The following is a 19328-nucleotide window of genomic DNA, read 5'->3' as shown; positions in this document are numbered from 1 at the left end:
GTTAGCTAATTAAAACTTGCTAGCTAGCTAGCTGACAAGGCAGGCTGAGTTAAATAAGTAGTGTTGTGTCGAGTAAACGTTGCTAATTATGCCGTGAAACCAAGGAGTCCGCTTATACTGTACTTTGATTATACGTTTTATTTACATCACAAGATTTCAGCATAAGTTTACAGACGTCTGCAGCATCTGGAGAACAGTGGCCCAAAATAATATGTCTGTTCTGATCTTCTTTGTCTCAAACCAGTACTTATAATCTTTACCAGGATATGGGTGGTTTCCCATACTGACCAATCACCTGTCTCCACACAACATACTTCCTCTGTTCTATGGGGTGTCCCTCAAACTGCTCCCCCTAAAACTGAATAAACATCCTCTCAGGTTCCACTTTGAAAACATTAGCAAAGTCATAATCCCTCAGACACTACAGTAGCTAGCCATTTTCTTATATAAAGACAACTATATGGTAAAGAAAGAGTGTTCTCTTTTCAGTCTTTTCGGTCTTCTGAAGCAGTATAGTCTGCAGGTAGTCACCATCAAAAACACCGTCCTTGGAGAGCGATTCTGATGTAATACATTTGCGCGGCCTGAGCGAGCGCTAATGAGGTGAAATAGAACTAGAACTGCCCGCGTCCTCTGTCCTCCGCGACCGCTACGAGGTAAAATAGAGCCAAGCAACCAGCATAGCAACGAACGTTTTGTTTGGTTCATTACGTAGTCCAGTTACATCCGAAAGGTAAGATGAAGTCTGGAACTGTCTGTCATCAACCCTCAGCGACTACATACCCAGTGGTGGAGCCTGGATCTTGCTGTCATCAACCCTCAGCGACTACAGACCCAGTGGTGGAGCCTGGATCTTGCTGTCATCAACCCTCAGCGACTACAGACCCAGTGGTGGAGCCTGGAGAGGTTACACAACACACGGTGGACCAGGGATAGCCTGGGTACCAGTCTGTTTGTGTCATCATACCACTCTTTGGCACTCCTTGTTGGAGTTGACATGATAGCACAAACAGATCTGGGACCAGCAGGCTAGATCAAGGGTTCGTTCCAGACTCTGCACTAACTTGTGGATACCATTTTTATGTCCCTGCGTCCAGTATGAAGTTAGAGGCAGTTTCGTGAGCCAATATTAACTAGCGTTAGCGCAATGACTGGAAGTCTACAGGAACAGCTAGCATGCTAATGCTAGTTAGCAACTTCCTTTAAACTGGATGCAGAGACATAAAAATGGTATCCACAAGTTCATCTGACTCTGGGGAAGTAGATAAAGGGCTTCATTACCAACATCCCGAAGTATCCCTTTAACAATGTTTTGACAAGTCTCAGGAACCACAAACAATCATATTATCTGCACAGACCTGCACATTATATCTGGAATGCACTATATCCACTGTCTCAGAGCAGGATGTCTGTGCTAGGTTAGGGAGAAGGTCATTCTGTACAATGGTAGCAGGAGAGAATGTCATGTTGTTGTTTTTTATTGAGAAACCTCTGGCTGTCAGAGCTAATGTAGAAAGGTTAAGTTGCAGTGCTGGCAGAAGTTGGGTGCATTAGTTCCTTATGTTCCCCTCAGGATCTGAAATATGCATGATTCAGAGCTGGGGTGTAATATGAGGCTCAGACAGGGTTATAGTCAGGGCAGAGCTGGGATGTAATATGAGACTCAGTTAGACAGGGTTATAGTCAGGGCAGAGCTGGGATGTAATATGAGACTCAGTTAGACAGGGTTATAGTCAGGGCAGAGCTGGGATGTAATATGAGACTCAGACAGGGTTATAGTCAGGGCAGAGCTGGGATGTAATATGAGACTCAGTTAGACAGGGTTATAGTCAGGGCAGAGCTGGGATGTAATATGAGACTCAGTTAGACAGGGTTATAGTCAGGGCAGAGCTGGGATGTAATATGAGACTCAGTTAGACAGGGTTATAGTCAGGGCAGAGCTGGGATGTAATATGAGACTCAGACAGGGTTATAGTCAGGGCAGAGCTGGGATGTAATATGAGACTCAGTTAGACAGGGTTATAGTCAGGGCAGAGCTGGGATGTAATATGAGACTCAGTTAGACAGGGTTATAGTCAGGGCAGAGCTGGGATGTAATATGAGACTCAGTTAGACAGGGTTATAGTCAGGGCAGAGCTGGGATGTAATATGAGACTCAGACAGGGTTATAGTCAGGGCAGAGCTGGGATGTAATATGAGACTCAGACAGGGTTATAGTCAGGGCAGAGCTGGGATGTAATATGAGACTCAGTTAGACAGGGTTATAGTCAGGGCAGAGCTGGGATGTAATATGAGACTCAGACAGGGTTATAGTCAGGGCAGAGCTGGGATGTAATATGAGACTCAGACAGGGTTATAGTCAGGGCAGAGCTGGGATGTAATATGAGACTCAGTTAGACAGGGTTATAGTCAGGGCAGAGCTGGGATGTAATATGAGACTCAGTTAGACAGGGTTATAGTCAGGGCAGAGCTGGGATGTAATATGAGACTCAGTTAGACAGGGTTATAGTCAGGGCAGAGCTGGGATGTAATATGAGACTCAGTTAGACAGGGTTATAGTCAGGGCAGAGCTGGGATGTAATATGAGACTCAGACAGGGTTATAGTCAGGGCAGAGCTGGGATGTAATATGAGACTCAGACAGGGTTATAGTCAGGGCAGAGCTGGGATGTAATATGAGACTCAGACAGGGTTATAGTCAGGGCAGAGCTGGGATGTAATATGAGACTCAGTTAGACAGGGTTATAGTCAGGGCAGAGCTGGGATGTAATATGAGACTCAGACAGGGTTATAGTCAGGGCAGAGCTGGGATGTAATATGAGACTCAGTTAGACAGGGTTATAGTCAGGGCAGAGCTGGGATGTAATATGAGACTCAGTTAGACAGGGTTATAGTCAGGGCAGAGCTGGGATGTAATATGAGACTCAGACAGGGTTATAGTCAGGGCAGAGCTGGGATGTAGTATGAGACTCAGACAGGGTTATAGTCAGGGCAGAGCTGGGATGTAATATGAGACTCAGACAGGGTTATAGTCAGGGCAGAGCTGGGATGTAATATGAGACTCAGACAGGGTTATAGTCAGGGCAGAGCTGGGATGTAATATGAGACTCAGTTAGACAGGGTTATAGTCAGGGCAGAGCTGGGATGTAATATGAGACTCAGACAGGGTTATAGTCAGGGCAGAGCTGGGATGTAATATGAGACTCAGTTAGACAGGGTTATAGTCAGGGCAGAGCTGGGATGTAATATGAGACTCAGACAGGGTTATAGTCAGGGCAGAGCTGGGATGTAATATGAGACTCAGTTAGACAGGGTTATAGTCAGGGCAGAGCTGGGATGTAATATGAGACTCAGTTAGACAGGGTTATAGTCAGGGCAGAGCTGGGATGTAATATGAGACTCAGTTAGACAGGGTTATAGTCAGGGCAGAGCTGGGATGTAATATGAGACTCAGACAGGGTTATAGTCAGGGCAGAGCTGGGATGTAATATGAGACTCAGTTAGACAGGGTTATAGTCAGGGCAGAGCTGGGGTGTAATATGAGACTCAGACAGGGTTATAGTCAGGGCAGAGCTGGGATGTAATATGAGACTCAGTTAGACAGGGTTATAGTCAGGGCAGAGCTGGGATGTAATATGAGACTCAGTTAGACAGGGTTATAGTCAGGGCAGAGCTGGGATGTAATATGAGACTCAGACAGGGTTATAGTCAGGGCAGAGCTGGGATGTAATATGAGACTCAGACAGGGTTATAGTCAGGGCAGAGCTGGGATGTAATATGAGACTCAGTTAGACAGGGTTATAGTCAGGGCAGAGCTGGGATGTAATATGAGACTCAGTTAGACAGGGTTATAGTCAGGGCAGAGCTAGGATGTAATATGAGACTCAGTTAGACAGGGTTATAGTCAGGGCAGAGCTGGGATGTAATATGAGACTCAGACAGGGTTATAGTCAGGGCAGAGCTGGGATGTAATATGAGACTCAGACAGGGTTATAGTCAGGGCAGAGCTGGGATGTAATATGAGACTCAGACAGGGTTATAGTCAGGGCAGAGCTGGGATGTAATATGAGACTCAGACAGGGTTATAGTCAGGGCAGAGCTGGGAGGTAATATGAGACTCAGACAGGGTTATAGTCAGGGCAGAGCTGGGATGTAATATGAGACTCAGACAGGGTTATAGTCAGGGCAGAGCTGGGATGTAATATGAGACTCAGACAGGGTTATAGTCAGGGCAGAGCTGGGATGTAATATGAGACTCAGACAGGGTTATAGTCAGGGCAGAGCTGGGATGTAATATGAGACTCAGACAGGGTTATAGTCAGGGCAGAGCTGGGATGTAATATGAGACTCAGACAGGGTTATAGTCAGGGCAGAGCTGGGATGTAATATGAGACTCAGACAGGGTTATAGTCAGGGCAGAGCTGGGATGTAATATGAGACTCAGACAGGGTTATAGTCAGGGCAGAGCTGGGATGTAATATGAGACTCAGACAGGGTTATAGTCAGGGCAGAGCTGGGATGTAATATGAGACTCAGTTAGACAGGGTTATAGTCAGGGCAGAGCTGGGATGTAATATGAGACTCAGACAGGGTTATAGTCAGGGCAGAGCTGGGATGTAATATGAGACTCAGACAGGGTTATAGTCAGGGCAGAGCTGGGATGTAATATGAGACTCAGACAGGGTTATAGTCAGGGCAGAGCTGGGAGGTAATATGAGACTCAGTTAGACAGGGTTATAGTCAGGGCAGAGCTGGGATGTAATATGAGACTCAGACAGGGTTATAGTCAGGGCAGAGCTGGGATGTAATATGAGACTCAGTTAGACAGGGTTATAGTCAGGGCAGAGCTGGGATGTAATATGAGACTCAGTTAGACAGGGTTATAGTCAGGGCAGAGCTGGGATGTAATATGAGACTCAGTTAGACAGGGTTATAGTCAGGGCAGAGCTGGGATGTAATATGAGACTCAGACAGGGTTATAGTCAGGGCAGAGCTGGGATGTAATATGAGGCTCAGACAGGGTTATAGTCAGGGCAGAGCTGGGATGTAATATGAGACTCAGACAGGGTTATAGTCAGGGCAGAGCTGGGATGTAATATGAGACTCAGACAGGGTTATAGTCAGGGCAGAGCTGGGATGTAATATGAGACTCAGACAGGGTTATAGTCAGGGCAGAGCTGGGATGTAATATGAGACTCAGACAGGGTTATAGTCAGGGCAGAGCTGGGATGTAATATGAGACTCAGTTAGACAGGGTTATAGTCAGGGCAGAGCTGGGGTGTAATATGAGACTCAGTTAGACAGGGTTATAGTCAGGGCAGAGCTGGGATGTAATATGAGACTCAGACAGGGTTATAGTCAGGGCAGAGCTGGGATGTAATATGAGACTCAGACAGGGTTATAGTCAGGGCAGAGCTGGGATGTAATATGAGACTCAGTTAGACAGGGTTATAGTCAGGGCAGAGCTGGGATGTAATATGAGACTCAGTTAGACAGGGTTATAGTCAGGGCAGAGCTGGGATGTAATATGAGACTCAGTTAGACAGGGTTATAGTCAGGGCAGAGCTGGGATGTAATATGAGACTCAGTTAGACAGGGTTATAGTCAGGGCAGAGCTGGGATGTAATATGAGACTCAGACAGGGTTATAGTCAGGGCAGAGCTGGGGTGTAATATGAGACTCAGTTAGACAGGGTTATAGTCAGGGCAGAGCTGGGATGTAATATGAGACTCAGACAGGGTTATAGTCAGGGCAGAGCTGGGATGTAATATGAGACTCAGACAGGGTTATAGTCAGGGCAGAGCTGGGATGTAATATGAGACTCAGACAGGGTTATAGTCAGGGCAGAGCTGGGGTGTAATATGAGACTCAGTTAGACAGGGTTATAGTCAGGGCAGAGCTGGGATGTAATATGAGACTCAGACAGGGTTATAGTCAGGGCAGAGCTGGGATGTAATATGAGACTCAGTTAGACAGGGTTATAGTCAGGGCAGAGCTGGGATGTAATATGAGACTCAGACAGGGTTATAGTCAGGGCAGAGCTGGGATGTAATATGAGACTCAGTTAGACAGGGTTATAGTCAGGGCAGAGCTGGGATGTAATATGAGACTCAGACAGGGTTATAGTCAGGGCAGAGCTGGGATGTAATATGAGACTCAGACAGGGTTATAGTCAGGGCAGAGCTGGGGTGTAATATGAGACTCAGTTAGACAGGGTTATAGTCAGGGCAGAGCTGGGATGTAATATGAGACTCAGACAGGGTTATAGTCAGGGCAGAGCTGGGATGTAATATGAGACTCAGTTAGACAGGGTTATAGTCAGGGCAGAGCTGGGATGTAATATGAGACTCAGACAGGGTTATAGTCAGGGCAGAGCTGGGATGTAATATGAGACTCAGTTAGACAGGGTTATAGTCAGGGCAGAGCTGGGATGTAATATGAGACTCAGTTAGACTCTCTCGTCTCTCGTCTCTCATCGAGAAAACCCCTTATTAGGAAGAGAGCGTGTACGGTTGAGAAAACCCCTTATTAGGAAGAGAGCGTGTACGGTTGAGAAAACCCCTTATTAGGAAGAGAGTGAGTACGGTTGAGAAAATGGAAGAGGAAGGAAGAGGGATTATTATTAATGATCTTTGAAAGACGGTCCTGAAAAAGGGACATTTCTTTTTTTGCTGAGTCTATTTCTACATGTTGTCAGGCCTGCTCTGTACTAAATCTTATTGAGAGAGGTTATCTACATTTTGTGTCAGGCATCAATCAATCAATCAATCAAATGTATTTATAAAGCCCTTTTTACATCAGCAGATGTCACAAAGTGCTATACAGAAACCCAGCCTAAAACCCCAAACAGCAAGCAATGCAGATGTAGAAGCACAGTGGCTAGGAAAAACTCCCTAGAAAGGCAGAAACTTAGAGAGGAACCAGGCTCTGGAGTAAATGTCAGTTGGCTTTTCATAGCCAAGCATTCAGAGGTCGAGTCAGCAGGTGCGGTAGAGAGAGAGAGAGTTGAAAACAGCAGGTCCGGGAAAAGGTAGCACGTCCGGTGAACAGGTCAGGGTTCCATAGCCGCAGGCAGAAGAGTGGAAACTGGAGCAGCAGCACGACCAGGTGGACTGGGGACAGCCAGGAGTCATCAGGCCAGGTAGTCCTGAGGCATGGTCCTAGGGCTCAGGTCCTCTGGGAGGGGAGGGAGAGAGGACCAGGTGGACTGGGGGACAGCCAGGAGTCATCAGGCCAGGTAGTCCTGAGGCATGGTCCTAGGGCTCAGGTCCTCTGGGAGGGGAGGGGGAGAGAGAGAATTAGAGGGAGAATACTTAAATTCACACAGGACACCGGATAAGACAGGACAATAACACCAGATATAACAGACTGACCCTAGCCCCCCGGCACATAGACTATTGCAGCATAGATACTGGAGGCTGAGACAGGGGGGAGGCTGAGACTGTGGCCCCGTCCGACGATACCCCCAGACAGGGCCAACCAGGCAGGATATAACCCCACCCACTTTGCCAAAGCACAGCCCCCACACCCCCAGAGGGATATCAACAGACCACCAACCTACTACCCTGAGACAAGGCTGAGTATAGCCCACGAAGATCTCCTCCACCGCACGACCCCAAGGGGGCGCAAAACCGGACAGGAAGATCAGGCATGGTCTTCACTAAATCTTATTGAGGGAGGTTATCTACATTTTGAAATAGTCTCTGAATAGTTGTTTTGCATTTTTACATTGTTACAGAAGTTACAATTGTTGTTAATCAAATAGCCTATTTTGTGTTTTGAAATACTTTCTGAATATTGTCCTCTGGTCACATTTTGGATAATAGTTTTATTCATATGTACATAATATTTATTAGTATTATATATTATACTTAGTACATATTGAGTGAGTAATTTAGTCAAATTTACTGCAATTTAAATACTCTAGGGGTTTTTCGCTGTGTTGAGTGTTAATCGTTGTTTGATAGTGCGTGTCTTTACACACTGGAGGACAAAATGAGTGTTATTCCTCTTGACCTGAATGGGGTGTCATATTAAAGAAGAGGTCGTGCTCTTTAAAACTACGTCACCTTGTAATTGTCATTTGTTCTTTGTTTTTGAGCCATGTCTCAGTAATCTGCAGCAGCATTCTATCATTATATTGGGGTCTGAAGGGTTAACACGTCACATACATTGCATGGATTCACTCTGTGTGCAATAATAGTGTTTAACACGATTTTGAATGACTACCTCACCTCTGTACCCCGGCAGTGAATTTCAAACAGATTCAACCACAAAGACCAGGGAGGTTTTCCAATGCCTCGGCAAAGAAGGGCATCGGTTGGGAGATGGGTAAAAATTAAAGAAGCAAACATTGAATTTCCCTTTGAGCATGGGGAAGTTATTTAATTACACGGAGAAGAAGGAAACCACTTAGGGATTTCACCATGAGGCCAATGGTGACTTTAAAACAGTTACAGAGTTTAATGGCTGTGATAGGAGAAAACTGAGGATGGATCAACATCATTGTAGTTACTCTACAATACTAACCTAAATGACAGAGTGAAAAGAAGGAATACAAATATTCCAAAACATGCATCCTGTTTGCAACAAGGCACTAAAGTAATACTGCAAACAATTTGGCAAATCAATTAACTTTTTGTCTTGAAAACAAAGTGTTATGTTTGGGGCAAATCCAATACAACACATTACTGAGTACCGCTCTCCATATTTTCAAGCATAGTGGTGGCTGCATCATGTTATGGGTATGCTTGTAATCGATAAGGACTGGGGAGTTTTTCAGGATAAAAAACGGAATGGAGCTTAGCACAGGAAAAATCCTGGAGGAAAACCTGGTTGTCGGCTTTCCACCAGACACTGGGAGATGAATTCACCTTTCAGCAGGACAATAACCCAAAACACAAGGCCAAATCTACACTGGAGTTGCTTACCAAGAAGACAGTGAATGTTCCTGAGTGGCGGAGTTAGTTTTGACTTAAATCTACTTGAATATCTATAGCAAGACCTGAAACAGGTTGTCTAGCAATGATCAACAACCAATTTGACAGAGCTTGAAGAATTTTGAAAAAAATAATGGGCAAATGTTGCACAATCCAGGTGTGGAGAGCTCTTAGAGACTTACCCAGAAAGACTCACAGCTGTAATCGCTGCCAAAGGTGCTTCTACAAACTATTGACTGAAGTGTGATTACTTATGGAAATTATATATTTCTGTAATACATTTTCAATACATTTGCTAAAATGTCTAAAAACATGTTTTCACGTTGTAATTATGGGGTATTGTGTATAGCTGGGTGAGTGGCTTTTTTTTTTTTAATCAATTTTTAATTCAGGCTGTAACACAACAAAATGTGGAATAAGTCAAGGGGTATGAATACTTTCTGAAAGCCCTGTATGTATATATAGATATGGGTACAATATAAACATAGTCATGACATTATGATTTACCAAATAGTTAATCATACCAAATAGTCAGAGGGTTGATGTTCCTGGGAGAGAGCTTTGAGAGAGTTTTGAGCTTGGCTAGTTCTTGTTAGTTCCTTCCAGTAAAACACACATCTCTTCCTTTCCAGGAAATGAGCTCAGCCGTGTTGACGAACTGCAGCTAACCGGCCATCCCCAGGCTCCCCAGATCACCAGGAGGGCCAGAGACCCTGGGAGAGGGAGGTTTAGATAGAGAGGACAGACCTGGATGCCCACGCAGGAAGCCTGTCCAGGGTCTCCGCTTCAGCTCCACAGGGGACTTTGTAGGCTTTGTCAGCCTAGGGTCCAGTTGCTCTTCTGGGGATAGTCCTGGAGACTGGAGACTGGAGCCTTGGGATGGAGCTCATCCTACCAACAGAGACAACACAGGCCTTCAGGGGAGCAGGAGCAACGGTGGAGGGGTTGACTGCATAACCAAAGGACTGTTAGTGCAATCTACTCTCAAAGAGTGGAATGGCCGAGTATTGACTAGAGTGAATGTGGCTATACAGAACTGCAGGACTGAGAACAACCTTCTAGGAGAAAACAGCTGTGGACCTCTGTCAGGGAAAACAACCAGAAAGACCTGAAGGGCTGAGACTGCGAGCAGGATGGGAGACCTCACCCAACAGAACCATGAACACAGGGGACGGCCACGGTCATACAGTGTAGAACTGGACACGCCCTGAGAGGTGAAATCCTACTCTGTGACAGAGATCTAGGCTACACAGATGGGCCAACAGGACCTGTAGTTCTACTATCAGAACAGAGGAGGGGGGACCCCATCACAACAGGACCTATCAGAACAGAGGAGGGGGGACCCCATCACAACAGGACCTGTAGTTCTACTATCAGAACAGAGGAGGGGGGACCCCATCACAACAGGACCTGTAGTTCTACTATCAGAACAGAGGAGGGGGGACCCCATCACAACGGGACCTGTAGTTCTACTATCAGAACAGAGGAGGGGGGACCCCATCACAACGGGACCTGTAGTTCTACTATCAGAACAGAGGAGGGGGGACCCCATCACAACGGGACCTGTAGTTCTACTCTCAGAACAGAGGAGGGGGGACCCCATCACAACAGGACCTATCAGAACAGAGGAGGGGGGACCCCATCACAACAGGACCTATCAGAACAGAGGAGGGGGGACCCCATCACAACGGGACCTATCAGAACAGAGGAGGGGGGACCCCATCACAACGGGACCTGTAGTTCTACTATCAGAACAGAGGAGGGGGGACCCCATCACAACAGGACCTATCAGAACAGAGGAGGGGGGACCCCATCACAACAGGACCTATCAGAACAGAGGAGGGGGGACCCCATCACAACGGGACCTTGAAGGAGTGGTGAAGGGAAACTCCAACAAGTCCACTGAAAAACCTGTGAAACAATGTTGGAAAACAAATGTCCAACCCTTCAGCTGACAATCTAATAATAAATGTGCTTGAAATGCTTTTGGACATCAGAGTAATCTTGAGGGAACCCTATTTGAGTCAGAAAAGTGTAATGTAAAAAAAAATTAAATGTAAAAGGATATTCATATGATAGGGAAGATCTACCAAACCTTGCAGAGAGCAGAGAGCCGATCCAACTGACTACCTCTTAGAAACAAATATATCAACTATTGGAACCAAGACATTAAATATAACTGATGTTGGCACAAGATGGAAGGAAAGTTGGAACATAACTAACTAAATTACAGATAACTAAAAAGTACGCTTAATCCAGTATAAACTAATGTATAGAATGTATTGCACGAGACAAAATTGACAAATTCTACAGCACAACGGCAGAGTCATGTCTTAAGTGTAAAACTAACAATGACTCAATAATTCATGGCTTCTGGGAATGTTGTAAATCCAAAAGTTGTGGGCGGAGTTAGAAAGATGGCTGTCAGAAGTATTACCATGGAAATGTACTTTTAATCCGTCTGCTTGCATATTTCAAAACATGTCATATGAGGGTGCAGAGAAACCCGATGGGTTGGACAATACATTCCTTGTCAATCATCTTGAAAAAACGTATACTTAAAAACTGGAAATCAACCAATCCTCCATCGTTAACACAGTGGAAAGGTCAAATGTTTATTATCTAAATGTTGAAAGTATATGGGCGACGGAGAGAAACAAAATGGTGACGTTTGACGCCATGTGGTGGTGGAGAGGGGGGTGGGGGCAGGTGGGTCTGGGCAGGGGTGATGTTGTGGTGGGTCTGGGCAGGGGTGATGTTGTGGTGGGTCTGGGCAGGGGTGATGTGGTGGTGGGTCTGGGCAGGGGTGATGTGGTGGTGGGTCTGGGCAGGGGTGATGTGGTGGTGGGTCTGGGCAGGGGTGATGTGGTGGTGGGTCTGGGCAGGGGTGATGTGGTGGTGGGTCTGGGCAGGGGTGATGTGGTGGTGGGTCTGGGCAGGGGTGATGTGGTGGTGGGTCTGGGCAGGGGTGATGTGGTGGTGGGTCTGGGCAGGGGTGATGTGGTGGTGTGTGAAACGGGCGCTGGAAATGGGGGTGTGAGCAGGTGGGTCTGGGCAGGGGTGTGAGCAGGTGGGTCTGGGCAGGGGTGATGTTGTGGTGGGTCTGGGCAGGGGTGATGTTGTGGTGGGTCTGGGCAGGAGTGATGTTGTGGTGGGTCTGGGCAGGGGTGATGTGGTGGTGGGTCTGGGCAGGGGTGATGTGGTGGTGGGTCTGGGCAGGGGTGATGTGGTGGTGGGTCTGGGCAGGGGTGATGTGGTGGTGGGTCTGGGCAGGGGTGATGTGGTGGTGGGTCTGGGCAGGGGTGATGTGGTGGTGGGTCTGGGCAGGAGTGATGTTGTGGTGGGTCTGGGCAGGAGTGATGTTGTCGTTTTGGTATTAAATAAATAATAATCATAATAATAATGATGATGATATAGAAGGTTAGCCTGGTCGAAGATCTGTTTGTGCTATCATTCCAACTCTTTGCCATGCCAAACATGACAAGGAGGGGAATGTTAGCACTAACAGACTGGTACCCAGGCTAACAATATAAGGTAGCATACACCTGAAAACAGACTGGTAGCCAGGCTAACAATATAAGGTAGCATACACCTGAAAATGAAGTACCTTCTTGGGGAACATGTTATTTTCTTTTGACTACAATTCTGCCACTGAAACACCAAGTGCATATTTATTCTGCCATATGTAAATGGGAATTGTCTCATCATAGTTCTGTGTCAACTGTACAAAGTACAAAGTATGTCATGGTCATGGTCACTTCAGGTTTATTTATAGGCCAACAATAACATAAACTACCATATTGTCTACTGTGGATTATAAACTAATGAATCATGTTTGCTGACACGATGCTCTATGGTTGTTTGAAGGAATTTCCTATGATACCTGCGGTACCGATATGTATGAAGCACAGAATTGAACAGTGGCTCCTGTTGTCCAACTGCTGAGATGTATAACTACTCATTATTTTTGTATATAAATGATGTGTGTGTGATTACTGTAACTATGCGTCACCTAATACATAAATAGGTACGTATTAGTGGGATATTATTATATGACGGTCAATAAGGGCTGGGGCGGAGTTCTCCACAGGACCGCCCATTAGGAATGCATGATGTGGCTAGCAAGCGGTTAGCTCCCTGTCATGCTAGTTGTTTCGGACGGAGACGACATCTTGTTGCTAATATTTTGCGGAAGAACAGTTATTTATACAAGCTACGGAGGAAGATATACGTTAACGACGATAAAGACGTGGTCGTTCCCGTATTGATTTATTTCAAGTGAAGATTAGATAGCTAGCTTTTTTTGTCAAGGAACTGTTTGGTTTTTCGACGCCGCGGCATACGCACAGTCGTACGTTAGCCATCTAGCTAACGTTAGCCTAGCTAGCTATATTAGGGTCGACGCTTAACGTTAGCTAACATTGGATTTGCCTGGCCAGCTAGCTAGCTAGCTCCCCTGTTATACCGCGTCAGTTGCCCAGTTGGGCAAACTCGGTGAAGATTCGCATTGCAACATTGATTGCGGCTCTCTCGAAGCGAGGATGGCGCTGAAAAGGATCCATAAGGTAACTAACTAGGTAGCTAGTTAGCCAGGTTTACGTTACCTCGATTGTCGATGTACGTCGTTAGCTAGCTAGTTAACGTTAATTATGGCTAAAGTTGGCTAGCTAACTATCTATCTAGCTAACGCCCGTCCCATATCCAAATATACTTTTCCCCTTTCATCTGTGCCATCGGTTTGTTGACACTAGACCGGCTAGCTCGTTAGGTAGTAGTATCTAGCTAGCTAGTTAACGAGCTACTACGGTATGTATTACTAGTTATTTGGGTTTTGGGGTCTCGTGTAAGTCTAGTTAGTTAACTAAACTGGTTATTTGTACAGTAAATTAGTAATCTAGCTAACTAACGTTAGCTAACGTTACATTGACTTACTATTTGGCCTTTTACTGATGAAAGTTATCAAACTACTGATTTGAGCACCCAACGAATAGCCCGTAATTCCACAGACCGATCGTGTGTAATTGCCTGCTATCCTTTGGGTGCTGAAATATGTCGTTTTTGATACAATCTAGTTAAGTGACGTCGGAGTTCCAGCCCGACCACATAGTCGTAATTCCTACCTTGGAGTTGAGTTTCATTTTATTTCTTTTATTTAACCAGGTAAGCCAGTTGAGAACAAGTTCTCATTTACAACTGCGACCTGGCCAAGATAAAGCAAAGCAGTGCGATAAAAACAACAACACAGAGTTACATATGGGGTAAAACAAAACAAAGTCAAAAATACAACAGAAAATCTATATACAGTGTGTGCAAATGTAGTAAGTTATGGAGGTAAGGCAATAAATAGGCCATAGTTATCATCATCGGCTATCTCAAAGCGAGACACTCCGCTAACTTCTGATACAAGGCCTGTCTGAGTGAAAACCAACAGCATTTCAGAGGCAACGTTAATGCTAGTTGGCTACTGAATTTCAATTTCAGTTATCATTGTTGTGCTGCCAGCTAACTCATTTAGATGTTAGCCGTCTCACCAGACCTAGCTAAAAGTTACAGGTAACGTATGCTAACGGAAACGTTAGCTAGCAAAACGTACATGTAGGTGGGATGGGGTAGCTAGCTAGGTTGATAAAACGTTAGCTAGGAAGATCACTAACAATATAACTTAATATAAATGTGTGTATCTAATTCTGGTACCCTCTCTGAACCTGTTCGTCTGTAAGCGACACCACAGCCATTTGATGAAGTTGGGCCATTGATATCCCAATGGAGAGGCCCCTGGGGGGCCACAAGATGTGGACATGAATACAGTCATCAGTGATTATCAGTCACTCAGTTACACATCAGCAGGTGTAGTTAATGTTTCATATTGATAACAGCTTTGTTTTCAAAGGGATCACATGAAGTTACTTAAATTCAACATAGGGTAATGCAACACAAATCAATCAAATCTTATTGTTTGCATACACATATTTTGCAGATGTTGTTGCGGGTGTAGTGAAATGTGTGTTCCTAGCGCCAACAGTGCAGTAATAACTAACAATACACACATCTAGAAATTAAAATAATGGAATTTAGAAATATTAGGACGAGCGATGTCGTAGTCTGGAGTACAGTATGTATGTACTAATATGTGAATGTATACTGAACAAAAATATAAACGCAACATGCAGCAATTTTAAAAGATTTTACTGAGTTACAGTTCATATAACAAAATCAGTCAATTGAAATGAATTCATTAGGCCCTAATCTGTGGATTTCACATGACTGGGCAGGGGCGCAGCCATGGATGGGCCTAGGAGGGCATAGGCCCACCCACTTGGGAGCCAGGCCCAGCCAATCAGAATTAGTTTTCCCCCACAAAAGGGCTTTATTACAGACAGAAATCCTCCTCATTCCTGCAGCCAGGTGGATGGAATAAGCTTTTTGTGCGTATGAGCAATTTCTGCGATCTTTAATTTCAGCTCATGAAACCAACATGTTGCGCTTATATTTTAGTTCAGTATACATACAACAGACACCTGCTCATCAAACAGCTCATTCCAAAATCATGGGCATTAATATGGAGTTGGTCCCCCCTTTGCTGCTATAACAGCCTCAACTCTTCTGGGAAGACTTTCGACTAGATGTTGGAACATTGCTGTGGGGATTTGCTTCCATTCAGCCACAACAGCGTTAGTGAGGTCGGGCACTGACGTTGGGCGATTAGGCCTGGCTCGCAGTCAGCGTTCCAATTCATCCCAAAGCCGTTCGATGGTGTTGAGGTCAGGGCTCTGTGCAGGCCAGTGAAGTTCTTCCACACAGATATCGACAAACCATTTCTGTATGGGCCTCGCTTTGTGCACAGGGACATTGTCATGCTGAAACAGGAAAATGCCTTCCCCAAACTGTTGCTAAAAAGTTGAAAGCACTGGAACTAAGGGGCCTAGCCCGAACCATGAAAAACAGCCGCAGACCATTATTCCTCTTCCACCAAACTTTACAGTTGGCACTGCATTGGGGCAGGTTGCGTTCAATCAACTAATTTGAAGGGTGTCCACATACTTTTGTATATTTTGTGTGTGTGTATATACACGTGTGTGTTTTGTGTATATGATGGGATGTATAGACAATATGGATAGAATATGTAGTATATCTGAAGAATAGTACAGCAATAGTTAAATAGGATGAACCATGACTAGAATACAGTATATACATATGAAGTGGGAAAAACAGTATGAAAACATCACTAATAGGGCTGTCCCCGACAGACAAAATCTTGGTCGACCGAGAGTAGTCTGTTCTTTCGAACAATCGATTGGTTGAAATTGTATCATCTATTTTTCCATACAGACACTTCCTATGTGTTTTAATCAAATCAACTATATGCACTGAGCTTGTCTGATGCTTTAAGCGCTGTTTGATGAAATAATTAAGACACACAAAGGACTAGAGGGAGTTCGACCGCAATTGATTTTGATTGGGCCTGGCTCAGACTGGCTGCGCTGTGTTAAAAATTACTGCGAGTGACTAGCACCCATCGTCTCTCTCTCCTCCCCGCTGCAGCGAACACCACATGACATCGAGTATTTATCACGCTGTCCGTATTGCTGAAGATGCAACATAATTACAGCCTGACTGAAAAGTTGATACAGATATCCCTCCATTTGTTTAGGAAAACATTCCCTATTCCCTCAACCCTTTGTGACGAGTACTGAGTATACGAATAGGCAGGACGCAGACGCAGGAATTAACAAGGTCAAGGTTGACTTAACAATGAGGAAGAGAAATAACAAAGATGGAGTAACCGACACGAAGCTTAACAATCACACACAACATCACCCAGAACAGTCCAGGGCTAAATAGGGGTGGTGATGAGGTGCAGGTGCGCTGGAGGTGATTTTAGGGTGCGTTGGGTTTCATTTGAGTCGTTTTTGGTTTCCATTCCGGTGTTGCCGAGGTGGTGCGCTCTGACCGGTGGCTCGGTAGACCGGCGAATCAGAGCGCCGGAGGGGAGCAACGGGAGGAGACGTGACACCCTTGTTGTCTTTACATGACACATGTAATGCATTGCATGCACAATACCTATAGCATATCATAATCACATCAATAAACTGGTTATAACGCTGTAACACGTGACAGCAAAATGGATGCAGAGGAAGTGACAAACGGGGGAATGTTTACTGGTTGCTCAGGAGGTAAAGGGGAATATACTGGAGATCTAGGAAAATAAGGTAAGGAGCAAACGTTTTTTTTTAGCAAAGACTAAAACCAGCCGCATTAATTCGTGAATGCAATTTCCTAAATGGAACGGTTTATTTGTTGTTTATGCTAATTATTCAAGGGTCGCTTTATTTTATTTTACAACTAAAATGCTTAATTGCATTTCAAATCATGAATGACTGGTATGCTGTGTGATGACATGTACGAATGAATGATTGATACAGGACTATAGCTGATAAGTATTGAAATATAGGCCTAAGGAAGTTCCGGTATTCAGACTAAACAGGACGCGCTCTTAGGCCTACAGCTCGATGGTGGTTATACAAGGCTGCTATACTAAGCCTACTATTGATAATGACATTACTTATTCTAATAATAATAATGATGATCATAACAGTAATAATAATATCAATAAGGAGATCAATACATTATAAATAATACCATTATTATTAGAGGCTGTTCTAACGAGAGAGAGAGAGAGAGAGAGAGAAAAGTGTAAAGCCTTTATTACAGCATAGCAAAGCTCCCGAGTGGCCCAGCGGTCTAAGACACTGCATCTCAGTGCTTGAGGCATCACTACAGACCCCCTGGTTCGATTCCAGGCTGTATCACAACCGGCCGTGATTGGGAGTCCCATAGGGGCGGCGCACAATTGGCCCAGCGTCGTCCGGGTTTGGCCGGTGTAGGCCGTCGTTGTAAATAAGAATTTGTTCTTAACTGACTTGCCTAGTTAAATAAAGGTTAAATAAAATTAAAAACCAGCCAAATTTGTGAAATTGTTTATCCGACATGTTGTGGTTGGTGCTCAAGGAATCAGTAGGCTATTAAACAAACACTCAAACAGGCAACAGAAGTAGGATCTATTTTATTTCTGTAGATACCGCGCATTCGGAAAGTATTCAGACCCCTTCCCCTTTTCCACATTTTGTTATGTTACAGGCTTACTCTAAAATGGATTAAATAATTGTTTTTCCTCAGTCTACACGCTATACCCCATAATGACAAAGCGAAAAAAAATTTGTGGAAATGTTTGCAAATGAATTACAAATAAAAGGTACCGTATTTACATAAGTATTCAGACCCTTTGCTATGGGACTTTAAATTAAGCTCAGGTGCATCCTGTTTCCATTGATCATCCTTGATATATTTACAAGGTGATTGGAGTCCACCTGTTAAATTCAATTGATTGGACATGATTTGGAAAGGCACACACCTGTCTATATAAGGTCCCACAGTTGACAGTGCATGTCAGAGCAAAAACCAAGCCATGCGGTCGAAGGAATTGTCTGTAGAGCTCCGAGCCAGGATTGTGTCAAGGCACAGATCTGGGGAAGGTTACCAAAACATTTCTGCAGCATTGAAGGTCCCCAAGAACACAATGGCTTCCATCATTCTTAAATGGAGGAGGTTTGGAACCACCAAGACTCATCCTAGAGCTGGCCGCCCGGCCAAACTGAGCAATGGGAGGAGACGGACCTTGGTCTGGGAGGTGACCAAGAACCCGACGTAAACTCTGACAGAGCTCCAGAGTTTCTCTGTGGAGATGGGAGAACCTTCCAGAAGGACAACCGTCTCTGCAGCACTCTACCAATCAGGCCTTTATGGTAGAGTGGCCAGACGGAAGCCACTCTTCAGTAAAAGGCACATGACAGTTAAAAAATTGTCGGCCTTCAGTCACCCAGGTCATAGACTGTTCTCTCTGCTACCGCACGGCAAGTGGTACCGGAGCGCCAAGTCTAGGTCCAAAAGGCCCAATAGGATGCTCTTAATGGTGCTATAGAAGTTTATGAGGGTCTTAGGGGCCAAGACAAATTTCTTCAGCCTCCTGAGGTTGAGGCACTGTTGCGCTTTCTTCACTACACTGTCTGTGTGGGGTGGGCCGTTTCAGATTGTCAGTGTTGTGTACGCCGAGGAACTTGAAGCTTTTTAACCTTCTCCACTCCGTCGATGTGGATGGGGTGTGCTCCCTCTGCTGGCTTCTGAAGTCTATTCGGGTGGTATGCAAATTGCAATGGGTCTAGAGTGTCAGGTAAGATGGAGGTGATATGATCCTTAACTAGCCTCTCAAAGCACTTCATGATGACAGAAGTGAGTGCTACGGGGCGATAGTCATTTAGTTCAGTTAACTTTGCTTTCTTGAGTACAGGAACAATGGTGGACATGTTGATGCAAGTGGGGACAGCAGACTGGG

The 19328-nt window shown here is 45.0% G+C and overlaps 1 protein-coding gene across 1 annotated transcript in view; it reads left to right on the top strand.

Moving 5' to 3' along the window:
• The first annotated feature begins 13028 nt into the window (after positions 1-13028).
• The window catches only part of LOC311146048 (ubiquitin-conjugating enzyme E2 D2-like), a 35979-nt gene continuing 29679 nt past the window's right edge, over positions 13029-19328 (top strand). Inside the window, exon 1 of the mRNA XM_084182501.1 lies at positions 13029-13503. Within this exon, the coding sequence (XP_084038627.1) occupies positions 13480-13503 (24 nt within the window). The 5' untranslated portion in view covers positions 13029-13479. The remainder of the gene's footprint in view (positions 13504-19328) is intronic.

The sequence above is a fragment of the Coregonus lavaretus genome (assembly GCF_964263955.1).
Source record: "Coregonus lavaretus genome assembly, chromosome: 18".
Classification (NCBI taxonomy): domain Eukaryota; kingdom Metazoa; phylum Chordata; class Actinopteri; order Salmoniformes; family Salmonidae; genus Coregonus; species Coregonus lavaretus.
Note: the sequence above shows the minus strand (reverse complement) of the source record. Positions and strands in the feature narration are given on the sequence as shown.